The sequence below is a fragment of the Panthera pardus genome, unplaced genomic scaffold, assembly GCF_024362965.1.
Source record: "Panthera pardus isolate Hobbes unplaced genomic scaffold, ASM2436296v1 HiC_scaffold_3, whole genome shotgun sequence".
In the NCBI taxonomy this organism is placed as follows: domain Eukaryota; kingdom Metazoa; phylum Chordata; class Mammalia; order Carnivora; family Felidae; genus Panthera; species Panthera pardus.
This window is the reverse complement of record NW_026526876.1, coordinates 3,166,309-3,192,815: the sequence shown is the minus strand read 5'-3', so window position 1 is coordinate 3,192,815 and position 26,507 is coordinate 3,166,309. Positions and strand designations below refer to the sequence as shown.

Below are 26,507 nucleotides of genomic sequence, written 5' to 3'. Positions count from 1 at the left end.
AGTTAAATTGCTTATATGCAGCATGTTTGATATAAATGTTTTCAATGCAACATCATAGAATAGTTTATAGAATGGCAAATACAGCAAGAATGTGGATGTAACATATAAACAATCACCAGACTGGTACAGTCCCCTTGAATTAGGACCATGCTTTTGACTTTTCACAGTCCCACTTAGAAAGTAACAGGCAGCACCGGTTGTCCAACTGTTTGATTGTATTCACCTTAATGTCAGTGGCACAAAAAATTATTGTAGGTGGTGTAAGCCTTTTCACCTGTAGGAAAGCTTGGGGAAAACCTTAGAGGCAATTGTTTTCACTTTCCAGTAACATTTACACAAGCTGACCCCTGCTTTAGTTTGAAGCCTTTTCCCTGTAGCGAAGGAGCTCAGACACACATGTGGAGAGAGTTAAAATTAAACTCGCAGTGCAGGTTTAATAAGATCAGTTCAATCCAATTAAGAGTTAATGCATCTGTGCAACTGAATCTAGTTTGTTTCTTTTGTTGTTGGTTTCTTAATCTTTTCAGCCCTGAGTACATGATGATTTAAAAGCTGTATTTAGAGCCATCTAAATTTCCAGTTTTCCTTTAACAGTACGTGACAAAATAGTTTCCACATAGTTGTCAACTTACTGGAAGTGACAAAACAATCACACGGAATTTATAATACACTGTGTTGTTAAATTCTCTAGAAAGGAAGACATGATTTTCTTTTGAAGTTGGTCTGTTTTATAAATCTGCACAGCATTAGAGCACTTAATCTAATTCGTTACATTAATATGGCTAAGAAGGGAAGAGTACCATCATCTTGATGGGTACCCCAGAGGCATCTGAAATTCAACACCCAGTGATTCAGGGAGGCGTTTTTGCCATGTGGTTTAGAGCTCAGAGTCAGGCTTTTGAAAGATCCCTGGTAGAGTGACCTTGGTTGGGCAATATGGTGTGATTCTTTTGAGCTTCAGTTTCCTCATCTGTGAACTGGTGTTAATCTCATTGATCATGAGGGCTAAGTGAGATAATTCATGTAATCACGGTGCTCTGCACTGTATGTATATAAATAGTATATAAAAAGTATGTAAACAGTACATACTTTTAAAAAAAATTAAGTATTAACACACAGTGCAGTATTGGCTTCAGGAGTAGAAATCCGTGATTCATCACTTACATGCAACACCCAGTGCTCATCACAAGTGCCCTCCTTAGTACCTGTCACTCATCTAGCCCATCTTCCACCCATCTCCCTCCACCAACCCTTGGTTTTGTTCTCTGTCATTAAGAGTCTCTTGTGGTTTGTTTTCGTTTCTTCTCGCCCCTCCCCCCACCTTGCCGTATGTTCATCTGTTTTGTTTCTTAAATTCCACATGAGTGAAATCATATGACATTTGTCTTTCTCTGAAGTACGTACTGTTTTTAAAAGTTTATTTATTTTGAGAGAGAGAGAGCAAAGGAGGGATGGAGAGAGGGAGAGAGAGAATCCCAAGCAGGCTCCGCACTGTCAGTGCAGAGCTCAACGCGGGGCCCGAACTGATTGAACGGCGAGATCAGGACCTGAGCTGAAATCAAGAGTCAGACACTTAACTCACCGAGTCACCCACGCTCCCCGTTGAAGGACATGCGTAATATTAGCTGATGACTATAATCGTTTCTAGTTTTTACACAAATCTTAGTAAGCCGGAGAACTCTTTAAGCCTTGTGCTAATGAATCTTTATTTGAAACCAATTATAAACCTTCCTTTTAATAGTGAAATGCTAGAGACCTTCTCTTTGGATAGGAACTTTCACTACTTACTGTAGTTTAGTAAAGAAAAAAAGAATGAAAAATAAGCGTCGCTGTTTGAAGGGAGAAGACAAACTATTATTCACGGGATAAGATTATCTACCTAGAAAGCCTAAAAGAATCAACTGAAGAGTTATTAGAGCTAAAAGGAAAGTTCATTAAGTTTTTGAGGAAAAAAAAATGATATGCAGGAATCCACATCTTTCTTTCCTATGTATCTGCAATAAAAAGTTATATATGTAAAAGATGAAAAAGACGGTCTTCCTAGCAACAATATGTAAAATACCTTGAAAATAATTTTTAACAAGGAATGTGTAGAAAAGACATACGAGAAAGTCTAGATTCCTCATTTAGGAAACGTTATTATGGAATGTCCGGTCTCCTGTATTCACAAATTTAATGCCAGTCTAATGAAAATTCCAGTGACGTTTTGTTTGGAGAGGGACTACTTAGAATGATTTTAAATTTAGGTTTACCTGCAAGACTAAATGGGTAAGACTAGGTAAACAAGAGAGTAATAGGAATTTGTTCTGGCAGACATTAAAATACCCCAAATCTAAATGGTTTGGGTTACAGATGATTTGTACTTTCTTCCTTGTGCTTTTCTGATTTTCCAGAATTACAATGTCAGTATCATTTTGAAAAAGAAAAAAGTTATATATTATTATGTGTATCTTTAAATATTAATGTGACTGCATATCTGATGTACCCATTTAAATGCTTAAAGTTTTTTGTAATGCTTACTGTAGAGGTAAATCATATGATTTTTATTAACATTATTATAGTACAATTCATAGTTTTATACACTGGTGTAGGTTTTTTGGATTAGTTTGATCTGTATCCTTTGAAAGGCTTCTTCCATTTCTTAATTCTGTTTATTTTTCTGACTGTTAAGTGGTGGGTTTCAACAGGCTAAATAAAAGAGTTGAAATTCTCAGAGATCTGACTAAGTCAAGCAGGACTTGAATTCACAGAATGGCCGGATAATCTGAGGTTTGCCTGTTGTGATCCTTATTGCATGTGAAAACGCTAGTTTTCCTATTAGGGAGAAAAGGAAGTACTTTGTCTTTTAAAGGGAAAAATCATAACTGAATTTTTGAGGATTTTATTAGGGTCCTAGTGATGGTGCATACACAGATGTAACCTCTGTATGGGTGGATTCCCCCCAGGAATTTTAGATTTTAATTTATTAGTATATAGTCGGATCTGCCCCTGGATGGTGTGGGCTTGGTCCTTTCACACTTACTATTTTCGTTTGGGGTTCTTCCCTTATTTTGATAACTTTAACTTTCATAGGAAAATCAGTCGCCTATATGCCCTATGCTGAGGTCACACGTGCCCTAGAACAGGAAGCACAGATGCACAGTACCGCAGCAAGGTCAGCATCACCGTGTAGGCTCTCTCCGAGAGAAGTCAGTAAAGCCGCTCCACAGCCTATGAGTGCAGCCCGCTATAGTGTCCCGCCAGGTAAATATCGTTCCTCTGTGCAGTGGCTGCTGGCCATCTACCTACCGGTGCTACACATGGGTGGTTTCCAGGACATGTCCTTCCCGTTTCAAGACTACCTTCTGGTTTCCCTACATCCCATCGTCGCTTGTATTCAGTTGAGATTTACCGGGGCCGCTGGGAAGTTTGTGTCCACGCGTGTCCACTGTGACGTGGACTGGCTTTTCTGTTACGAGTACCTGTACTTTCGAAAAGTCTCGAGATCCCCTCCCCCACCGTAAGAGATTCCCGAGTCCGGGAGAGCCAGAATCCGTGAATGTCGCTCAAATTCTGCAGGATGCAAAAGGGGACATACAGCTGGTTGTCAGTTGCGTCTGTGTGTTCTCCCTAGTTGCCGCATCAGCTGCTCGTAAGAAGCAGGTCCAAAGAGCGACGGAGAGAGAGAGAGAGAGAGAGAGGATTATTAGAGATTGCCCCTTGCCGATGCTAAGCAGAAGTAGGTTGAAATGAACATCAGCCTGCAAGCTCCGGTTTGACAGGGAGTTGAATGTGTCAGCCTCCCAAATGCCATGTGTAACCTGAATGTGTATACGGCTTTAATTCAAGTGAAAGAGAAATTTAAAATAGAAATGCTCATCTTCAGCCTCATCTTGCACTCCAAGTCCAATTTGTGATTTAAAAATTCAGGAATGACTGAGATAGGTGGGGTGTCGCAAACTACGAAATGGACTGTTTTGAATCATCTTTTTCTTCCTTTCAAAAGTCCTGCAGCCTGCTCCACATCAAGTGATAACCAATCTCCCCGAGGCGGTTCGGCTTCCGACAACTCGACCCACGAGGCCACCTCCTCCGCTTATTCCATCATCTAAAACCACAGTGGCTTCCGAAAAGCCCTCTTTCATCCTGGGAGGCTCCATCTCGCAGGTAAAAACGCCTTCTCTCCTCAGGAGATTTCTGTTGAGGGTTGCTTTCTGTCACTGATTTGTCAGAGTCTTAAATGAACACCTATATACGAAGAGGCCATGACCAGAAAACGTGGCGGCCATCGTACTCCGTGCCACGCACCGGAAGCTTGTGTGCGTTGGGTGCGCAGAGTGAGTGGCCTTGGCACGCTGTCTGGTTTAACTTCTGCGAGGCACTTCTGTGCCCTGAAGTTGAGTGTAGCGTAGATGAAAGAGGAATCTTTTCGAGTGCTCAGATATGTGTTGACCAACTATTACAAAGGCTCTAAGTACCAGTTCATTCTGACTTTGGCCACTGTATCTTTCTTTTTTCCTAGTGTTACTTTTTTTTTTTTTTTTTTTTTTAATACGGTGTTATCTTTTTTTTTTTTTTTTAATTTTTTAAATGTTTTTTATTTTTGAGAGAGAGAGAGACAGAGGGAGACATAGCGTGAGCAGGGGGAGGGCAGAGAGACGGAGAAGGAGACACAGAATCTGAAGCAGGCTCCATGCTCCACGCTGTCAACGCAGAGCCTGAGGCGGGGCTCAGACTCACAAACCGTGAGATCATGACCTGAGCTCAAGTTGGACCCTCAGCCGACCGAGCCACACAGGTGCTCCAAATGTGGTCTTCTCTTAATTGTTGTAAAGTGTTGACTCATGTGCAGGACCAGCAGTGACCACACCCCTGTCAGGTTATAGAACCATTTCATCACTCCGGAAAGTTTTCTCACGCCCTTTCGGCCTGAAGCAATCCTAGTTTTGCTTTCTACTGGCACAGATTAGTTTTGCCTTTTCTAGAACTTCATGTAAATGGACTCATACAGTGTGTACTCTTCTGTGTCTTCTTTAACATAGCATAACGGCTTTAGGGATTCATCCAGGGTTTTGTGTCATCAGTTTTTTTTTTATTTATTGCCAAATAATACTACATTGTATGAACATACTGGTTTGTTTATCCATTTTCTTGTTAATGGAAGCATGAGCTATTTCTTGTTTTTGGCTACAGTGAATAAAGCTGATACAAACATTATACTGGGCTCTTTATAGATATAATGTTTTCATTTCTCTTGTATACGCCCCTGAGTATGTTATGCTTGACTTTATAATTTTCCAGAGTGGGTCTCCAGTTTTACACCACTACCCCCAACGCATAAGCCTTCACGTTGCTTTGCTGTTGGCAGTCTTTTTTATCTTAGTTTTATTAGTGGGTATGTAACATTTGATGGTGGCTCTAGTTTGCATTTCCCTGAAAACAAAGATGTTGAGCACTTTCTCGTATATTTATTGGTCATTTATGCATCTGATTGTGAAGTGACTGTCTTACTATCTGTTTTTATTGGGATTTTTGGTTAGTAGATTGTAGAAGTTCTTTATATGTTGTGGATGAAAGGTCTCTGTTATAAAGTTTTTTCTCTTCTTTGTGGCTTTTGTGTCTTACTGATATGTTTTGATGAACAGAAATTTGAAATTGTGTTGTGATTGTTGTAGCTTTCTTTATAAGTCCTGAAATCATGTGCTATGAGTCCTTGTAAGGGCTTTTATTTTTCAAGATTGCTCTGCCTGTTCTCTGTGACTTCGGCACCTGCTTTGACAAAAAATTCTGCTGGGATTATGGCAGGGGTTGCCTTAAATCTATAGATTATTTTGGGATACATATGAAGATCTTGAGAATATTGAATCTTCTAATCCATGAACATGTTTATCTTGCCATATTTTAGGTCTTTAATTTCTCTCAACAGTATTTCATAGTTTTCACTGTAGAGGTTTTGTTAGATTTATTTTCAGTTAATTATTTGTAACGTATTTTATGTTTTAATGTGTGGGTCATACTTTCTTGTTTCTTGTAAATTTTGGTTAAAAACTGGATATTTTACATAATAGAATGTGGCAACTGTGGAAAATGGATTTTCCTCTCTCCCTAGGGTTTGCTGTTGTTGCTGTGCGTGTTGGTATTTGCTTTGTGACTTTTCTGAACTAACTCTGTAAAGTCTGTATTCTTGTGACCTGTGTGGCCGTTGAAGTCACTGTTTGGTTCACCTGGTGGCCAGCTAATTGCTGGACAGACTTCAGTGCCTAGAATCAGTAAGCGTCCCAGTCTTGACTGAGTAGCTCTGTGTGTGTGTTGGGGCACGCCTTCGACATTCAGCCTGGTACCTGACAACCCTGCCTTAGTCTTCTCTTCCTGCTTCCACAGAACTCTGAGGTCAGCCAGAGTTGAGAATTCAAGGCCTTCTCAGGTCTTTCCTAGGCATCTGCACAACCTTGCACATGCACATGCACATGGCCTCCTAGATTGTTAGGAATACGTTGGAGTTTTTCAGATCCCCTTTAAACATCTCATTCCTTGGCTTTTCCTTTAAAGGTGTTTGGTTAGCCTCTCGTTTGCCTTCGTGGTTATCTACTGCCCCAGGCAGTGAAGAATTTCAGTCATTTGACTCTGATGGTTTTTGACAAGCGTGCACCTCCTTCCCCACCGTAGTCAGGTCAAATAAAGACAGCCTTGCAAATGGGTCTTCCAGAGAACTAGAGGGAATAATGACAGTTATCTGGGAATGAGGCGTTTAGGGAGCCCAGCCCTGTTCTTTCTCCTTCAGTGGCTGCCAGGCTGATGGTTTTCACCATGATTGAGGGTTGTTGATTTTCACTGCCGCCACCGAGCTTGGCCGGGAGTATATGAGATGAAATAGAACAAGTTCAGATGCTACGAAACCCACTGTTCTTACTTAGATTCTGCTGGTTTTCTTGAACACATGCGCCCAGATTTCCACAACCCTTTGGTTAATTTTCAGATTAAAAGTTGTTGTTGTTTTATAATTTTTACTGGTTGCCTTTGTGGAGGAGAGTTTTCCGAAGTCCTTACTCTTGGTTTTCACTGATGTCAGTGTCCTGTAGCATTTTTAAGAGCCATAATAGTAGCTTACGTTTTGAGTGTAGTGTTGAGTGCTTTATTTATGTAATTTGTTAACAATAAATTATTTACATGAAATTTATGGTGATTTCAGAGGACCTATCTTGCTCCTTTTAAAAATGTTTTTAACGTAAGCAGTCCGTGATAAGGATTCTCTTGCTTTTTGCAAATACCTGTTCTTAACTTGGGGCAGTGGGGGTGTAAATTTTTATAAACAGAAACACGAGCATTAAATCTATTGTTGACCTTGTGAAAAGACAATGTTATTTTAGTCTTTTAAAATTATTTTTAGGGAACACCTGGCACTTATTTGACTTCTCATAATCAGACTTCCTACACTCAAGAAACAGCTAAGCCCTCAGTGGGTTCTATCTCTCTTGGATTGCCACGGCAACAGGAATCTGCCAAATCAGGTCAGTGAGTAAATACTCATAATGTTCCTGCATTTGTAGCATCACACTCGGTAATTCAGCCCTTGATCTCTTCATGTGTGTCTCTTGCTTTGGTCCATAGCTACTGTGCCCTACATCAAGCAGGAGGAATTTTCTCCCCGAAGCCAGAACTCCCAGCCCGAGGGTTTATTGGTCAGGGCACAACACGAAGGAGTGGTCAGAGGTAAAATATGCTGTTTGGCGGAAATGTTAAACTTTTCTTCCCAAAAAATTTATTAAAGTAAGTCATTAATATGGTTTAACTGTGGGGTTTTCAGTTAGAACCTGTACATTCTAAATTTTTCCTTCTGTATAAAAATAATTTAAAACTGTGAAATTCCATATTTTAGTAATCCTCTTTAATAATTGCATTATTATTTTAAAAGTGCATTTCAGTAAAACACAGCTATTCTTTTTGTGCTGCTGTGTCCTTCTCTCAGCCCTCCTCCAAGTAGGGACTGGTGTTTGTTTGTTTGCAGTGGCAGAAGGTTAAGTTGCTAATAATTTTGGTTTTCTTCAGGTACTCCAGGAGCCATTCAAGAAGGAAGTATAACTCGGGGGACTCCAACCAGCAAAATTTCCCTGGAAGGCATCCCATCCCTGCGGGGCTCCATCACTCAGGTTAGTTGTGATCGTGCCTAGAATCCTGGACAAGAGCTAATGAGAAAACTAGAAGTCCGGTTTCAAGAGCTCTGGCTGTTACAGCAGTATAGTTTTGTGATTCAGTTGTTTGTTGTTCTGGATTACGGGACTGGGTCTCAGTGGTAATAAACCCAAATCTATAAAACTGTCTGCAGAAAGACATCAATGTAATCGTTTTGACCACGAGCTATATTCTTTATTCTGCAGGTCATTTGAAAAGGTCAGTTACTTGCAAATGGGCAGAAGAAACAAGTTCTGATTGATGTAGTTCTTACTGTCTTCCTGGCAAAGCTTTTACCATGTGTTGAGCTTAAATAGAAATGGAGAAGAAAATCATTATAAATTATTTGCTCGCCTTTGCCCCCTGTGAAAAAGAAGGTCCTACAGTCCCGGCCTATAAGCCGCCTTGCTAGAGTCTAATGCTAACCCGGGAGATATGGATGATGTTGATAAAAGCATCACAAGTCAAGTATCTTCTTCCAATTTTAGGTTAAATAAATCGCCAACTTTCATTAGGGAAAGGTCTTTCTTTTCCTCCATTAGATGTTAGTTTGAAGTGTAACAGTCATTAGCCTCTTTATTCTTGTAGATCTGGGAAGGGAAAATTCTGTTTTGGGAAATGATTGTAAACAGGTTTTTTTGCACATTGAACCTGTTAGAGGATTTCTGTTCTGTTCTTCTTCCTTGTCTTTTGTCCTTGTTCCCTAGGACAGTGGTTGTTAAAAGTGTGGTCCCCAGGCCAGCAGCATTAGTGGGACCCGGGAAATTGTTAGGCATGTCAATGAAGTCTCATCTGTGGGGGCGGCGCCCAGCAGTCTGTGTTTCCAGCCCTGCAGTGATTCTGCTGGATGTCCAGTCGAGAACCACACCCTAGGACCCTGCTGACCCAGGGTAGTCTGTGCCCTAGAGCATCAGCACCTCCTGGGAGCTTGTTAGAATAACGCAGAAATTTTAGTCCCCACTTCAGATACTGAATTAGCGTCTCCATTTTGACAAGATTCACCAGTGACTCCTTTCTGAGACGTGGTTTATGGAGTATGGCATAGTGATCTAGAAAGTTACATATTAACTCTTCTCATCTCTCCTTCTAAATTTGACCAAAATATACATCCCCTTGAGATTAGTTTTCAGAATAAGCAAACACTTCGGTAGCGGAGAAGAGAAATAAATGGCTTATGTATATTATTATCTCTTCTTGGTCATTTTCACTCTGGTAACCACGCTGTGGGTAGGAGGACAGAATGAACTGGATCGAATGAGGCTAGGCTGTTCTCTGTTTATTTTCAAACCAGTCTGCGCACATGGCATGAGCACTTCCGAAGTAGGCGTTAAGGATTTTCAGATGTTTACTCCCAGGCTCGTTGAATGGCCATACAAGTAGATGTTTTGTTCTTGTCTTTCTTCCTGCTCTAAGCATGTGGTTTCAGATGGTCCTCACTAGAGTTTTGGGGACACTTAATGTGGGAGTGGGCTGGGTCTGGGCCTGCCACTCTCATTTCAACCCAAGCAGCTCACTTTTATAAAGTGTTCTACACATTAGGTGCCATGAGTGATTTTGCTAGAAAGGGAAGGGTTTACTGCTTTAAGGAAGGCTTAGAAAGAACCACGGCCATAGGCACCCTAGAAGAGGACTACCAAATTATGGTGAAAGTTCAGATGATGTGGCCTAAACTGAATCCACATCACAGAATGGAGGCATCTGAGTTTTGTCATTCCTGCCACCCACGTCCCCCACTGGTGACCAGAAGGCACACAGTTTGGGAACTGCAGGTTCTTTTTCTCTTAAGACAATGTGAGAGCAAGTTGTGGACTCTAAATTTAAAACTTAATTTATTACCTCTTTTTTATTAGACATTTTGAAAAAAAAAGTATTACATTTGCATGATTTTGGGTCTTAAGGCAGATTCCCCCCCCCCCCCCCCCCCCCGCCTCCCCTCCCCGGGCATTAAGAGGTTTGACCTCAAGGTGGGGAAGAAAGCTGATTTGACTCATATATACCTGTTTTGTATGGCAGGGTTCAAGGACAAAAAGGTACAGTGTTTCTTAATGTTTACACAAACTTAATGTCTGGTCCTCTTGTGTCTCTGACCTTCTTTGTAGATACGGTTTGATCTCTCCGTGCGGTAGGTTAAGTTTTCTGAGTGTGTCGCGTTTCCTCTAAATCCAAGCGTTTCTGTTTGATTCGATGGCAGGGTACCCCAGCTCTGTCCCAGGCTGGCATACCGGCTGAGGCTCTGGTGAAGGGATCCATTTCTAGAATGCCCATCGAAGAGAACAGTCCTGAGAAGGGCAGAGAGGAAGCTGCATCAAAAGGTCATGTTATTTATGAAGGCAAAAGTGGACACATCTTATCATACGACAGTAAGTATGTTGTCTGTACTCTGAAGCCAGAACTGTAACGTGTGACTAAAAACATGGATTCGGGTTCCCCACCTACTTGCTTGGGGGAGTTAGTTTTCCTTCCTGAGCCCGAGTTTAATCTCTGTAAAAGGGGTTAACAGGCCTTCTCATGGAACTTTTGTGAAAATGTAACTCGGATGGAGACAGTGAATGAAAAGTGATGAACCATGCGGAGCCCATAGTAAGTGGTTCTGTCGGTGGTAGCTAACATCACCTGTGGCCAGTTGATGTAGCCTAAGAAAATATTCTTTGTTTCACTGTAGTAGGATCACTTTTATCTTAAAGATCTCTTTTATGCATTAAGAATTAGGGAGTAGGAGCGCCCAGGGGGCTCAGTCGGTTGAGCGTCCGACTCTCGATTTGGGCTCAGGTCATGATCTCACAGTCCGGAGGGTCGAGCCCTTCATCAGGCTCCATGCTGACAGTGGAGCCTTTCTGGGATTCTCTCTCCCCGTCTGTCTCACTCTGCCCCTCCCTCCCTCCCTCACCTGCCTTCTCTGTCTCAACTTGAAAACTTAAAAAAAAATAAATAAAAGAATTAGGGAGTAGATACTAGTCTGATAATCCTGGAAAGGGCATTGAATTTAAATTCTACTTAAATAAAACTAGTTTAATGTCTGTGTGTGTGTCAACATTTTCTTTAGATGTATTCTTAGGTTATATTTTCTCATTAACGTTACAACAGTGATTCAGTTATGGTATCACAGCCAAGCGAGGGACTGGATTTGCGTTCCCATTTGCGACTTTTTTGTGAACCGAGTAGTCCTTAGTCATGCTTTATCTTTCTCTTTGAATACAGCGACATAAGGTATGCCAGCAACAGTGACTGATGTAAAACACATGGTAACTTTCTTATTTCCTTCCTCCTTTCTTGTTTTAACATTTCTGGCATACACTGATTTACATTTTGCTTCTGGAGGAAGAAATTAACGGACATTGCCTAAGCCAGAAATCTGGATGTCATCCTTGACACTTCCTTCTCTTCCCCCCCCTCCAGTCAGTCCTAAGTTGTTTCCGTTTTCTTTTCTGAATTCTCTGGAATCCATCCACTGCTCTGTATTCCCCACTGCCACCATCATCTTTCACCCGGACAACTCGGCAGCCGCCTCACTGATCTCCCCACCTTTAGTCATAGCCCATGTTCAGAACCGTATCACGTCACTTCCTCCTTGACTCTTCATTGCTTTAAAGTCATTGGACGCCCCTTCCTTTGGCTTCATCCCCCCTCTACCACCTGCTGTCAGCTCCTCTCTCCGGCTGTTCCCTTCCCACCTTCTCCCTTACCTGCTTTGCTCTGCCTGCCACGCACTCTCGCTCCAGCCCCGACCCCCACACCAGCGACGGTCCCACCGTGTCTCACCTTGGGGGTCTGTGTGCTCACTGTTCCCTTGGCCTGTACCACCTCCTGTTCCCTTTACCTCTCACTTGAAGCACCTCCTACTTGTCCTTTAGTTCTCAGCTTGCACATGACTTCTAGGCAGCCTCATCCGAGCCTTTTAAGTGTTGGGTTCACCCACACTGTTCTTACAGGACGTCGCGCCACTCTTTTCATAGTCCCGACTGCACTCTACAGCAGTTCTCTAGTACTTTATCTGCACCCACCACGATTGGGTGAGTTTCATGAGGGGAGGGGCTTAGTTTGTTCACCTTCTCTGCAAGCCTAGCTTATGCCTGGCACTCAAATATATTTGAATTAATGAAGAAAATTTTCATAAATATCATCCACGTAGCAGTATGTTGTAAGTTGACTAGTTTTTATGTCATTATTTTTATAAGATAGACTATGAAACTAAGATAAATGATTTACTGTAGAAGAGGTCTTGGGCGCTGAGCAATTCTTGTTTCTATATTCTACAGATATTAAGAATGCCCGAGAAGGGACAAGGAGTCCAAGAACAGCTCATGAAATCAGTTTAAAAAGAAGCTATGAATCAGTGGAAGGAAATATAAAGCAAGGGTTGTCAATGAGGGAGTCTCCTGTGTCAGCACCACTAGAGGGTAAAATGTTGTTTCCAGAACATTTATTCTAGATACATGTAATTTTGTACAGCAAATTTGCATGGCTGGGTTAGGTCGTATTCAGTCTGTTATTTCTACCTGAGATTTCTATTCATATTAACATATAAATGAAACCTACATTAATGTTATCATAGTAATAATGTAAACATAGTAAAGTATATAATATATAATTAATACTTTATTAATATGTTTAAATTTATATTCATATCTACATATACCTCAAGTACGTGACAGTGGAAGGGAGTAAAATTAAACATCATTGTCCTATCATGTGCTCATGCAATTTGAAGATTATTCCTGCTAGGGTTAAGTGAATTGAAAAATGTAAAATTCATTCTGAGAACTTTGTTTTTATTGTGAGGCAGTTAAAGTGGCGTCATAGAACAAAGACGTGTATTTGAATTTCAGCTGCACCCTTTCCTGATGAATTTCTCCTCACGAGTTTCATCTTCTAAAGGGATTGTAGTTACCATTGTGTGAGGATTGGAGACGGGTGTCCAGCCTTGTGCTGACCATACACGATGTGCATGATACATGATAGCTGTGTTTTATTTTGTTAATAATGGCTGACTTTCTTTAAATCTTAACCTGCCTCGAGTGTTTCATGTTATTCTAGGTGAAATACTAAAAACAGGGTAAGGATTCTTCAATCTTAGAAGTCCTGTGCAATTTTCTAAGAGCTGGATTCTCTCTATATTAAAAAATTAAAAAACAAAAAACCTCACTTCCCTTCCTTTTAGGGTAAATGCATGTGATTATTTCCAGTCCTTGAGCCAATTTTTTTCTGATATGATGTGAAGCTTTTTAAGAGGTTATTTATAGCTCTTTCATTTTGATTTGCATATTTTCGTTCATGTATGTTGCCTGTGTATGAGGTGCCCATCTTTCATGTTTCCCTTTCTCAGAGGTCTAGTTCAGAGCTAGACAGTGGTCCTCAGCCTCTCTGTGCCCTCTCACCTGGAGAAAGAAGCATTGGGATTTTGCATTTAGCTTTGGAAGTGTCTTTCTTTCCTTTTTGATTTATAATAGATGTCTTCTGTGGTTATTTTCTATTTAGGAGAACATTTACAAAGGAACAAATGATGTCACATTGGGTACTTCCAACTTTTTTTTTTTCCATGATACCCTCTGAATAGCTCACAAATTTAAGATGATCTCTCTCCATAAAGCTTTTATCAAAAAGTCTATACTCTATGGTCAGTATAAAGTATGTGAAAATTGAAATACACATCGTGTTTAATGCTTGAATTGCTTTCTTGCTTTGAAAGGGCTGATATGCCGAGCATTACCCAGGGGGAGCCCTCATTCTGACCTCAAAGAAAGGACTGTGCTGTCTGGTTCCATAATGCAGGGTAAACTCTTTGCTTGTTTTGGCTTTTTTATTCATGATGGCCTCATTGGCAAAGTACTTTGACATTAATGTGCAGCGCATGAAACCTGCTTTGCAAGTATTTTCCCTTTTGAAATATTAGATACTTGATGTCAGCTCTTCTGTTTCTGGGCTACATAGTTTATTTGAAAATGATAGTTGCCTAATCTTGGAGTATAGAGACATTTTTCTTATGTAAGAACCATTCTCTGAATGTGATAAACAAATGTATTAAATCTTGAACAACGCCCATAAAATGATGACTTATGAATATTTAAGGATGTGTTGTAAACAGAAAATTGATTAGAAACTGCAAGATGATAAGGTATTAAATTTTTTCAATAACGGTAAAATGTATGTAACAACATTTGCCATTTTAACAGTTTTTAAGCGTACAGCTCAGTGGCATTGCTGTGCGACCATTGGCATTATTTTAATAAGTATTTTTTCTTTAATTTTTTCTTGAAGGCACACCAAGAGCAACCACCGAAAGCTTTGAAGATGGTCTAAAATATCCGAAACAGATTAAAAGGGAGAGTCCTCCCATACGAGCATTTGAAGGCGCCATTACCAAAGGAAAACCATATGATGGTATTACCACCATCAAAGAAATGGGGCGTTCCATTCATGAGATTCCACGGCAAGATATTTTAACTCAGGAAAGCCGTAAAACTCCAGAGGTGGTCCAGAGCACAAGGCCAATCATTGAGGGTTCCATCTCCCAGGTAACTAGAACAGGGTTCTTTCTGTCAGCCATTCCGCTTCAGACTGTGATATTCATGGAGGATTTTAAAAAGCACGACTTAATAATCATAAGTAGTTCTCGTGAGGTCTGATGTCTTGGAGGTAAACGTGAAAGGTTTACGTATGCTTTATCATTCGTTTTCTCGTGTGTGTATTGTGGAGTGTGTCGCGAGAAGGCGCATAGCTCTGGATCGGTGAGCCTGTGACAGAGACGTCCACACAGACAGTAAGGGTCACCAGAACAAACTGTGGTTGCCGTGGGCCGTACTGACATGGGATGGAGGAGTCTTCAGCTGCCTTGGGCTACCTGTGCCGTTTGTTTCCTTTAGGGTACACCGATAAAGTTTGACAGCAACTCAGGTCAATCTGCCATCAAACACAACGTCAAGTCTTTAATCACGGGGCCTAACAAACTACCCCGTGGAATGCCTCCACTGGAAATTGTGCCAGAGAACATCAAAGTGGTAGAACGGGGGAAATATGAGGATGTGAAGGCAGGCGAGCCAGTGCGTTCCCGACATACATCGGTGGTAAGCTCTGGCCCCTCAGTTCTTAGGTCAACACTTCATGAGGCTCCCAAAGCACAACTGAGCCCAGGGATCTACGACGACAGCAGTGCCCGGCGGACGCCTGTGAGTTATCAGAGCACCATGTCCAGAGGCTCGCCTATGATGAACAGAACTTCGGATGGTGCGTTACTCTTCTGTCCTTGTCTGCTCATTTTTATTCGCGTTCCCCAAACCTCTGGCAGATAGTAAATGCTGAAGTGTTAGCTTTCGACTGTCACGAGATCTGTAGGTTGTGCTGGATGCGAGGGCTGTAGGGAAGGCTACCAGGTGAAAAGCTGATACAATTGCAGGTAAGATATCTAATATTTTAATCACGTGCACGGTATGCTGGAGTCCAGAAATGCTCTGGAATAAGTACGTTCTCAGAATGGATTTGCAGCTAACCCTACAAGGTTTTCTGGAAGTCAGTGTTGACAACTGCTCCGCGGCAGTCTGGCATGGCAGTTGAAAGCTTAGGCCACAGAGCAAGACTGCCTAGCCTCGAATTAAGGTTCTTCTTCCTGCACGGACTTGTATCGGTTACGTAACTTAATGTAATATTAAGGCTTCCCTTCCTGGACTGTTGTGAAGGCCAAAGGAACTAATGTGTCTGAAGACCTTTAAAAGGAAAGAATGAGTAGTGCTTGGCATGTATGAAGGACTCGATAAACGCAAACTGTTGTTATTGCCGGTATTGTTACTGTTGTCACTGTAACTCCATGCCTCTTGGGCTTTCTGCTGCCAGCGGGTACATGAGTAAGGTAAGAGGCATTGAGTTTTACCAGGCGGTCCCTGAAACGATCTGCGGACCTTAGCAATGTCCTCACTCATCATTTTAAGCTTCATTGCAATACGTATTTATCGAGGGCTCACGTGCAAGATCCTGGCTGGACACCGTGAGAGCTGTCGAGGTGAAGGGCTTTGTGCAGTGGGAGGAGGAGAAGAGAAGAGGGAAGAGTCTGCTGGGCAGTAGGACGGTGAATGCAGATCCTTCCAGTTTTGAAGGAGAATTGCCTCCCCCCCTGCCGCCCATTCCGAGGGAGAAGGCACTCTATGTTTGAGCAGGCTGGGGCTCAGAAGGGGACGTAATAAACCACCACGATTTCTTGGTGTCATCAGGCAGGTTTGTGTGATCATGGCTAAGTTGATATTATCAAAATATTAATAATTAGACGGTGGTGAGGACTGATCAGTGCCACTGATACACTCAGTGTAATGGTACACTGTATGTTCTGTGTGTTTTCAACAATTATTAAAAACAGTTGAGGGTGACGGCCACTGCGTGTTGGCATATGGTAAGCATCAGGGGGATAATCCAACCTCCGAATACTATTGTTTAAAAAGGAGAGGCTGAAGGAGGGAGGTGATTGATACTGGTGAGCTTGTAAGAAAGTCTTTGTGGAAGTAGAGAGCAAGGAAAAATAGTGTAACTTCAGGACTAGTGGGCCGCAAGGAGGCTGGGTGACGCAGGCAGAGAGGGGGTTGTGAGTTGATATACGTACGTGTGGGATCGAAACGAATTTGCAATGTTAGAGTCATACAGAACACAAAAATCATTTATAATGGGACTTAAAGAGGAGTGTTGAACTTCATTTTTAATCTTAACATTAGGTGATAAAATGCTGGTGCTGTGATCCAAAAGGCGGTGGTCTCCAAATCTCAAAAGCTTCCACTAGTTCTTCCCATTTGTGTAAGATTAACTATTAAACGTTTGGTGGAAGCAGATAAAAATATAAATATCGTCTGTATTTGACTGGGTGAGAAATGGAGAAATACAGCTGACCCTTGAACAACACGGGTTTGAGCCGCGTGGGTCCACTTAGGTGGATTTTTTTTTTTTTTTAAGTAAATACAGTGCTCTCTGTAAATGTATCTTTCTCTTAGAATTTTCTTAACATTTTCTTTCCTCTAGCTTACCGTATCGTAAGAATATAGGGCATGATACATACAACACATAAGATGATGTGCTGATCCACTGAGGCTTCCAGCCGATAGTATAGTAGGCTGCTAGTTTATGGGGAGTCTGACGTTACGTATGAATTGTTGACTGTTGCAGGGGGCTGGGGCGCTTGGCGCCTCTAACCCTGCATTGTTCAAGGGTCAACTGTATAATCCTACTTCACAAGTTCTCTTAAGAAGTCGTGGGGTTGGCTTTTTTTTTTTTTTTTCCAGTTACCATCTCTTCTGGCAAGTCTACCAATCATGAAAGAAAATCGACACTGACCCCTACCCAGAGGGAAAGTATACCGGCGAAGTCTCCGGTGCCTGGGGTGGACCCGGTAGTAAGCCACAGCCCTTTTGATCCCCATCACAGGGGCGGCACCACGGGAGAGGTTTATCGGAGCCATCTTCCCACGCATTTGGATCCCGCCATGCCGTTTCACAGGGCTCTGGATCCTGGTAAGCACAGCGTGTGGTGAGGATGTGTGGCGAAGAAACGATGTACCTGTACGACTTTTTAAGCTCCGTTTATTAAAGTGCAATACGCAGACTGTTGCATACGTTGTTAGTGTGCAGCTCACTGACCTTTCACACACTCCACACCCCCACGTTACCAGTTCTGAAATCCCAAAACGAAGGAGGACCGGCACCCATTACAGGACAGAAACAAGGAGGTATGGCATTTGGTTAAGCTGATTGAAAAGGTGGGCCCATGTGAAGGATTGTTTTCAAATGACACAGGCATACCTTAAACATCTGAATTCACGGTATAGACATTCATTCACCAGAATTCTGATCTCGGGCCAGGGTCCACCGATGAAACTGCACCCTTTTCTTTGCTACATAAACGATACTCACATTTCCGTGTTTGCTTTTTTAAGTGAAGCTGGAATTTAAAACCACTTGAAAGGAATCTCACTACAGAATCCTTTCAGATTTTTTTTTTTTTTTGTCTTTTAAAATTATCTTGTCCATACGTGATTCAGCTTCTGTCTTGAGTCTTTCCAAAGCAGTTGACTTAGTTTCCAGAGAAACCACTTTTTGTTCTTCCCTCAACAACCTCCAGATTCTTTAAGTTATGTAATCACAGTGGCAGGTACGGCAGGAAGGAACTTTGGAACAGACAGACGGCCTCTGGCTGTGGGTGAACATACCTCTTGTAGGTGCAGGAGTCCGTCGGTTTTCTAGCGAGCAGTCTGTGCTGGGCTCAGGGTCATGTGCTCTACTGAGGGAAAGGAGCCCCGGCAGTGTGTCGGTGGCTGTCCTGATGCACCTGCTGGGCCAGCTGCACCCTGTCCTCCCCGCCCCCGGTGCCCGCTCCCCTCGCCCACCGACCCTGCCTCAAATGTGTTTTCTGCTCATCCTCTCCTCTCCCCTAAATTGCTCGCTTGTCACATCCTTCAGGTTGAAATTGGGACACAGACCACCTTTGTTTTACTGTGGTCCTTAGAGAAGAGATGTTCATTACCAGTATGCCAGGATTTCTAAGTGTTAGTTTCACTTTCTAGTAGCGAGGTGCCTGTAGGAAATATTGTACCTTCTGAGGGTTGTATCAGTGCCATCAGGTCGTTTGTCACTTGAGAACACTTAAGTTTCAGAGGAGCCTACATTTAATTCTTCAGGGACTGTCTCCCAGAACTGAGGCAGGAGTTCCCACAGATTCCACTGACAGAATCACCCGGCTGGGAGTTCCGGGTGAAGAAAGGGGTGGCAAACATTCCAGAAAACTGGTTATTTGTTTTTTTGGGGAGAACGTGTCTATGTAAAATAGTTCACTCAAGTTTTCAGACAACGTTGAAGGTTTATACCTTAGTCCTTTCCTTTGTAGCAGTTTTATTTACTGGTTATTTTTGAGCTGGAGCTGGATTCTAAATATTTTGAGCATAGAGACTTTACCTTCTACTTTTTACCACACGTACCTACCCCTTCCTAGCATCTCGTGTCATGCTCTGACCTAGGCTAGTCAGACTATGGCCAGGGGGCTAAATCCTGCTGCTGCCTGTTCGTGTAAATAAAGTTTTATTAGAACACAGGCAGTTATTTGTTGATGCTTTGTCTGTGGCTGCTTTCATTCTGTCTGTGCAGCTACAGTGGGAAAGTTGAGTAGGTGGAACAGACCATACGGTCCACAAAACCTAATATATTTACCATCCGGCCTTTAAGTTTGCCGTTCTCTGCTCTCAACACGTGGATTAATTAAATGCTTGTGGACTAATCCTCTTCAGCCCCAGGAAAGTGTGTTCACATATATTTCTGTTCGGTTGTGTTGAATGACTGGCACTACAAAAATAATTTCTCAAATGCAGCCCTTGAGACTTAGGTGAAAAATAAAAGTTACGTGGCAAAGATGGACAGTGAAACTAGTGGAGAAGTTTTTTAGCTCCTGTTCTACTTGGTAAACAGGTTCACACTCCTATTGTGTCTAGTTTCTCCCCCTTTTCCATCACATCTGATTTGATTTATTTATAATTAAAAAGGGTTTTTTTTAATGTTTAATTTTGAGAGAGAGAGACAGAGAGACTGAGTACAAGCAGGGGAGGGGCAAAGAGCAAAGTAGACGCATAGTCTGAAGCAGGCTCCAGACTCTGAGCTGTCAGCACAGAGCCCGACGCGGGGCTCGAACTCACGGACCGCGAGATCATGACCTGAGTGGAAGTCGGACACTCAGCCGACTGGGCCACCCAGGCGCCCCTTTCACATCTGACTTTAGAATGCGTATATTCATACCGCTGATGTGTCGGGGTCTAAAATGAATCTCCCTTAATCCCTGTTCCGTTCCTACCCACGCCGAGTAAGGGCTGCACGCGCGTATTAGCTGGAGAGCGAGAGCCCCGCCTCTTTCTGTGGGTGATGTTCGGCACAGGAACCTCACGTGGACTCAGCTGAACACCTTTCTCTTGTTCTCTCCGCCAGCAGCTGCCGCTTACCTGTTTCAGAGACAGCTCTCACCAACCCCAGCTTACCCGAGTCAGTATCAGCTTTACGCAATGGAGAACACGAGACAGACAATCCTCAATGATTACATTACCTCACAGCAGATGCAGGTGAACCTGCGCCCAGATGTGGCCAGAGGCCTCTCCCCACGGGAGCAGCAGCTGGGTCTCCCGTACCCGGCAACGAGGGGTGTGTGTCTTTGCGTTTCGGTTTCACGAGTGTGTTATGTGTGCTGAGTATCGATGAGTATTTATTGAATAGATGATGGAAAGAATCAAGAGGCAGCCATATCCTTGTCCGTGTAGCTTTTAGGCCTTGAAGGCAAATGAAGAAGTGTGTCAGATGGGGTGTTTTGGTGAACACTGAACTAACTAAATGAAGTCATTGAGCTGGGTGTCTGAAATCATTGTGTTTTCAGTTTGCTGCCTCCCTCTGTAATCTGTTCGTGCTTTTAGGTTACCGGTATGGGGCACAGTATTTCACGGCCTTCTGTAGATTTAAAGACGGCCTTACAAAGTGATGATGATCTTGGCCATTTTTATTTATACCGTATAACAAAGCATCGCTGGGTTATAGAGATAAACCACATAAAATAGCCACATACAGTTCTGTATCTTTAGAAAGACTGATACTTGACATAGTTTTCTCGTGTTTGTCTTTTGAGCAGGAATCATTGACCTGACCAATATGCCTCCAGCAATTTTAGTGCCTCATCCAGGGGGAACAAGTACTCCACCCATGGACAGAATCACTTATATTCCTGGTACACAGATTACGTTCCCCCCCAGGCCATACAACTCTGCTTCTATGTCTCCAGGTGAGAGTCTGCAGCCCCCCCCAACACACGACCACCGTGTTGACAGCACGGCCTTTGAAGGCATTTCGGGCGGTTGTCCCCCATTTGGTCTTTCACTTAAGATTTAGTAATAGTTCTATGCCGTTCTGTCACCAGTTACTCTAGAAACATCCTAAGAGCTCGTGTTGGGCTTTAGTTGTCATCCAAAACTCTTAACCTTCCCACACGTGGGGTTTGGAGCGTTTTGGAAACCTTTCAGCCACTTGAGACTTCACACGTCGTTTGTACCTGACAGGCTGATGTTTTTGTCTTGAAGTGGCGGACTTGGCGTGTTTTACAGGACACTCCACGCACCTTGCGGCGGCCGCGAGTGCGGAGCGGGAGCGGGAGCGCGAGAAGGAGCGGGAGCGCATAGCCGCGGCGTCCTCGGACCTCTACCTGCGGTCGGGTGAGTGGCGTGGCTTTGTTCATTCCGCACCCGCTCCTGCCGTGGGGATGCCGAGGTCGTCTCACACACGGGGATCCTGAGACAGAAAGGGGTTTCAGGCCGTAAGTGAAGGACAGGTGAGAGCGCCATCGAGGTTTAAACGGTGCAGACGTGAATTTGGAACAGGAAGGTGACGTTTTCACGGGGAAGGCGTCATTTGGATCTGGCCCCCGGCAGTTGGCTCCGAAGATGCTGTGTGAAGACGCTGGACCCGTCGAGCTGGACTTGGAGGAAGAGTGGAAATACAGTTAGAAGGAGGGCTGGCGCCGCTTGGAGAGGACAGGTGCTGCCATTCGGCAGGGAGGCAGGTGACACGAGGGGGCACGGACACAGGAGGGGCTTGAGGTGGATTAGAACCCCGGAGGGGGGCACGTGCTGTCACCAGAATAGCAAGGCCGCGACGGTCGCTCACAACGGCCTGGGATGTTTGGCCCTGGGAGAGGCCAGAAAGGAGCTGCTTGGGAAGAGTGCCTTTGAGGCGAACGGGAAGGACTCGGCAGTAACTGCACGCGGCGGGTGAGGAAGAGACGAGAAACGAGATCGGCCCTCACGTAAGATAGGGATTAACGAAAGTGAAGAGCAGAGGGGTTTTACCACGGGACACGCTTTGATGGTCTCTGGGACACGCGTTCTTATCTGTGGCATATCTGTCTTCTTGCGTTGGGCTCCATCAGTGAAATGAAACCACGTCCCATGTCCGTGTTGCCGGGTAGACAGATCTGGCGCTTAGGACAACGGACGGCTTGGACTTGGTGACCCGGGAGTCCCCCGTAAATGTTGAGACTCTGGCTCGGCTGAGCTCCCCAGGCGGCAAGCGTGCGGGGAGAGGAGTCGGTCCGTCCTTGGAGGTTACGGGGAGGGTTGTTCCCGACGCGGGGCTGGTCAGAGAGGGCGGTGTGGAACTCCTGGTCGTGGGGAACAGACCCTTAAAATCGAAGTGGCGGCAGTATAGAGCGGGGGTCCAAAGCTGGTCCTCGTACTCGACTCAGTGACGTCATTCCTGGGGATTTATCTTGAACAGTTCCGCGCTTGCGAAGCCTAAAGACCTGTAGCTGCGGTCTGCTGTCCGCAGATAGGCGGGAATCACCGCGTCTGACCACAGGAAGTGCTGTAACGCATAGCGAGGTAGCACCCGAGTACCGATCCTACACTGGCCACGTACAAACGTGAAACGCATTTAATTAAAGCGTCACTGCGGTAGGAACTAGATTTTGAAAATGCTCGTGATCCCACTAACGGATAACACGCAGACTCGAGACGAGAGACACCATTTCTCCCACCAGACACTTGAACGGTTTGGGAGTATTCTGTGTCGGTGTGACTAAAGACACGCTGACTCTCACGCGTCATCAGGTGGCAGCGTAAATAGGAATAGTCTTGGCCGAGATACAGAAATTTAAATCGCAGGCCCTCTCCTAGGAATGGAGAAGTGCTGGTGGAAGCTGATGTATGGTTGGAAGGGAGAAAATTGCTGAAGAGGTGCGGCCGGGCGGTACCTGCTGTGGGGACAGGGACACACGGTAAAACTGCCGGCGCCTCTGCGGGCGGAGAACGGAGGCGGCGCAGAAGGGAGTGAAGAGCGAGGGAGTCTGAGCTCTTCCCAGCGAGCCGTGCGGCACAGAGTCCAAGTTGGGGCTTCGTTCGGGGAGAGCTGAGGTCAAGCGAACAAGAACAGCTCAGCTGCTGGAGGAGGTGGTTAGCGGAGCTGATTTGGGGGGGGGGGCGGTGTGAGTGATCACGTGTCCACAGAGAGAACGTGTCCCCGGGGAGAGCTGTGGCTGAGTGAAGCCGCCTCGGACCCTGGGGTGGTGGCAGCTCTCATCACGTGTGCCGTCCTCGTCACGATGTTTAGACGGCGGCGCCGAATGGGAGTTTGGAAACGGTAAACACGCCGGAGTTTGAGGAAAACTCTGAGAGATGAGCTTACCTGATTTTTGTTAACGTTTATTTGTTTTGAGAGCGAGAGAGCGAGAGCGCACGCGCGCACAGATGCTGGAGGGGCAGAGAGAGAGAATCCCAGGGAGGCTTAATGGCTGTCACCTCGGAATCCGACTGGGGGGGGCTCGATCTCACAAACCGCGAGCTCATGACCTGAGCCGAAATCAAGTGTCAGATGCCTAACTGAGCCACCCAGGTGCCCCCCGATTTGTATGAGCACAGCTGACCCTATACTCAGGTGAGGGGCACTGACCCCCCACGCAGCGGGGGAAAATCCAAGTGTAACTTTGACTCCCCCCAAACTGCCAGTCGCCTACTATTTATTGCCTGGAAACCTGACCGCTAACATAAATAGTTGATGACCCATATTTTGTATGCATGTCTCATATATATGTCCTTACAATAAAGTGAGCTAGAGAAAAGAAATTGATGAGAAAATGATAAGAGAAAACACAGTTATGGTACTGTACTGTATTTAAAAAAAAAAAAAAAAAATCCCCAGGTAGGTGGCCCGGTGCAGTTCAAATCCCTGTTGTTCAAGGATCAACTGTACTTCACTGTTGGTGTCATTTTTGTTTCTGTCAGGAATCACAGAAATGAAAGCGCCAGTAAATGAGAGTGGATGTTTTTCTCTCGAGCTACGAGCGTGGTTTTATTACATCTCTATTGAGAAACTCGTGTGGAACATGAGAAAGGCCAAAGGGCGGGCCGTCAAGTTTCTTAACGTTTTCTCTTGTCGGGAATAACTAAGAAAGGAACGGTCCCTAAATGTGGCCGTCTCTAGGTTCTTCCTCGGGGCTTGTCGTCCCTTCCCTCTTCTTTGTTTTATTTTATTTTTTTGGCCTTCACAGGCTCCGAACAGCCGGGCCGACCTGGCAGCCACGGGTATGTCCGCTCCCCGTCCCCTTCGGTGAGAGCTCAGGAGCCCATGTTGCAGCAGAGACCCAGCGTTTTCCAGGGAACCAACGGAACCAGTGTAATCACACCTTTGGATCCAAGCGCTCAGCTGCGAATCATGTGAGTCTCCCGGACACGTTCGGACCAAGGACAAACAGACGGTCTCTCGCGTAGCGCGCACTTTTAGATCGGTGGCCGCCCGACACGTCTTGGTGTGCGGTGGACCCCGCCGCCTCCCCAGCGCGCCCCCGGTAGAGCCCGCCCTTCACGGAGCTGTGTGTGGTTTGCTTCTGTTCGCAGGCCGCTGCCCGCCGGGGGCCCGTCGATAAGCCAGGGCCTGCCGGCCTCCCGCTACAGCACCGCTGCGGACGCCTTGGCCGCCCTCGTGGACGCCGCAGCCTCTGCCCCCCAGATGGAGGTTTCCAAAACGAAAGAGAGTAAGCATGAAGCTTCCAGGTTAGAAGAAACTTTGAGAAGCAGGTCAGCCGCAGTTAGTGAGCAGCAGCAGCTAGAGCAGAAAAGCCTGGAGGCGGAGAAGAGATCTGTTCAGTGTCTGTACACCTCGGCCGCCTTTCCAAGTGGCAAGCCCCAGCCTCACTCTTCGGTAGTTTACTCAGAGGCTGGGAAAGATAAAGGGCCTCCTCCAAAATCCAGATATGAGGAAGAGCTAAGGACCCGAGGGAAGACTACCATTACCGCAGCTAACTTCATAGACGTGATCATCACCCGGCAAATTGCCTCGGACAAGGATGCGAGGGAACGTGGCTCTCAAAGTTCAGACTCTTCTAGTAGCTGTATGTATCTTCATCTGAGTTTTGCAATGTGATATCTGAGTAAAGAATTACTTTCTTCTCTAGGTAAAGCAGAGCTATACGGTAGAAGGAAAATCCTGACCTTGCTCATAATTGTCATGAAAGGGTTTGGTGGGTTTACAGGTGCAAAATGTCTGTCCTGCTGTTCGTCATGTTTATTTAAACTTCAGCTTCTGAAGTATGCCTGTCCAGGTGTTTTCCATGAGAACCCCGTGCCTTTGGAAAGGTAAAGCTGGCAAGTAGGACAGAGCTCACTAACATTTTCAGGCATCTGAAAGATGACACATGTGTCGTCAAGCTCTGGGCTACGAAGGCCCCTTCAGGGGCGTCTTCTAGGATGTGGTTCGGTATTCAAGTCGATACCCCACAGCCTCTTGTATCCTTTTGCTGAGATACAGAGTTTTAAAAAGCGACACCACCGTCTTACTGGTAATTGGTATTTACATCACATGTGTCTTGCAAGTCGGATTTACAAACAACGTTTTTCATATATTTATTGGTCATTTTTATTCCTCCTTTACGCACAGCCTCATATTCTGTGCTCGTTTTCTCAAATTGTTCTCACGCGTCTCTTTTAACTTGTATTTTACTTCCGGTGTAAACATACAGCGTTCTGTTAGCTTCAGGCATGCGATGTAGCGATGTGACGCTTCTGTACTGTTACTCTGTGTGCCTCACGATTAGTGTGCTCTTGATCCTTGTCACCGATTTCCCCCATCCCCCACCCCCTCCCTGCCGGTTGGATTTTGATCAAATCTGGTTCGTCGTTTTGACATCTACCCTCTAAGTCCGTAAGGGTTCACAAATCTACAGTGGGATGCTGGAAAAGTTACTTTGAATTTATTCTTAACAGCTGCCTAAATTCTGTATGGAATTCCTGAAGGAAGCAGCAGGTATTTAAGCGACTGTCAGCTAATGCTTGCCGTAACTTAACCACACGCAGTCCTGTCTCTGCTGTTTCCATTAACGAAACTGAACAGAGTTGGAGATTTCGTGTGCACCAGCATGCGACGTGTAATTCTTTTTACCCCGTGCCTAATTATAATTTGTTTGGGTAAAAATCTGCCCCACGGCTGAGGTTTTTGGGGAGAAGGGGGCAGCTGGATAGTCTGTTGTATAGACAGCAAACTTCTGTTGGCCTGGGATTATGAAGATCTGCAAAATTGGTATTACACGTGCAGAAACTTGCTCCCTGGGGAAGATCTGTGGTTCCAGGACCGGGATCCAGCCTGTGGCTTACTGAAAGCGGTGGCACATGGTTCGCTAGTCGCTGGATAGCCCCTCTTCTCAGGTGGCATGACAGAGCAGACCTTGCTCGAGGAGTCTGGCCTTCAGAAGGTCTGAAGATAGAGAACCTGTCTTCTTTTCTGACTGGGTTATCCCTGGGTAAATGGCTGGCATGAAGCCGACAGGCTATTTACAGGTACCCTGTATGCTTTTCACTTTTTCTCTTCAGAGCGTCCTTCCCCCTGCAG

At 44.6% G+C, this 26,507-nt stretch overlaps 1 protein-coding gene across 13 annotated transcripts in view; it reads left to right on the top strand.

The window, feature by feature from the left end:
- Positions 1–26,507, top strand: part of NCOR1 (nuclear receptor corepressor 1) — a 158,602-nt gene that overhangs the window by 117,580 nt on the left and 14,515 nt on the right. For 7 of the 13 annotated variants that reach the window (XM_053893258.1, XM_053893257.1, XM_053893254.1 and 4 more), the window contains 16 exons: positions 3,073–3,243; positions 3,986–4,146; positions 7,367–7,487; positions 7,588–7,689; positions 8,026–8,126; positions 10,340–10,508; positions 12,405–12,545; positions 13,835–13,918; positions 14,404–14,660; positions 15,009–15,369; positions 17,400–17,627; positions 20,082–20,291; positions 20,770–20,919; positions 21,239–21,346; positions 24,175–24,340; positions 24,521–25,014. In XM_053893258.1, the coding sequence (XP_053749233.1) occupies positions 3,073–3,243; positions 3,986–4,146; positions 7,367–7,487; positions 7,588–7,689; positions 8,026–8,126; positions 10,340–10,508; positions 12,405–12,545; positions 13,835–13,918; positions 14,404–14,660; positions 15,009–15,369; positions 17,400–17,627; positions 20,082–20,291; positions 20,770–20,919; positions 21,239–21,346; positions 24,175–24,340; positions 24,521–25,014 (3,024 nt within the window). The remainder of the gene's footprint in view (positions 1–3,072; positions 3,244–3,985; positions 4,147–7,366; positions 7,488–7,587; positions 7,690–8,025; positions 8,127–10,339; positions 10,509–12,404; positions 12,546–13,834; positions 13,919–14,403; positions 14,661–15,008; positions 15,370–17,399; positions 17,628–20,081; positions 20,292–20,769; positions 20,920–21,238; positions 21,347–24,174; positions 24,341–24,520; positions 25,015–26,507) is intronic. The other 6 variants (XM_053893264.1, XM_053893261.1, XM_053893256.1 and 3 more) reach the window with 5 other exon arrangements.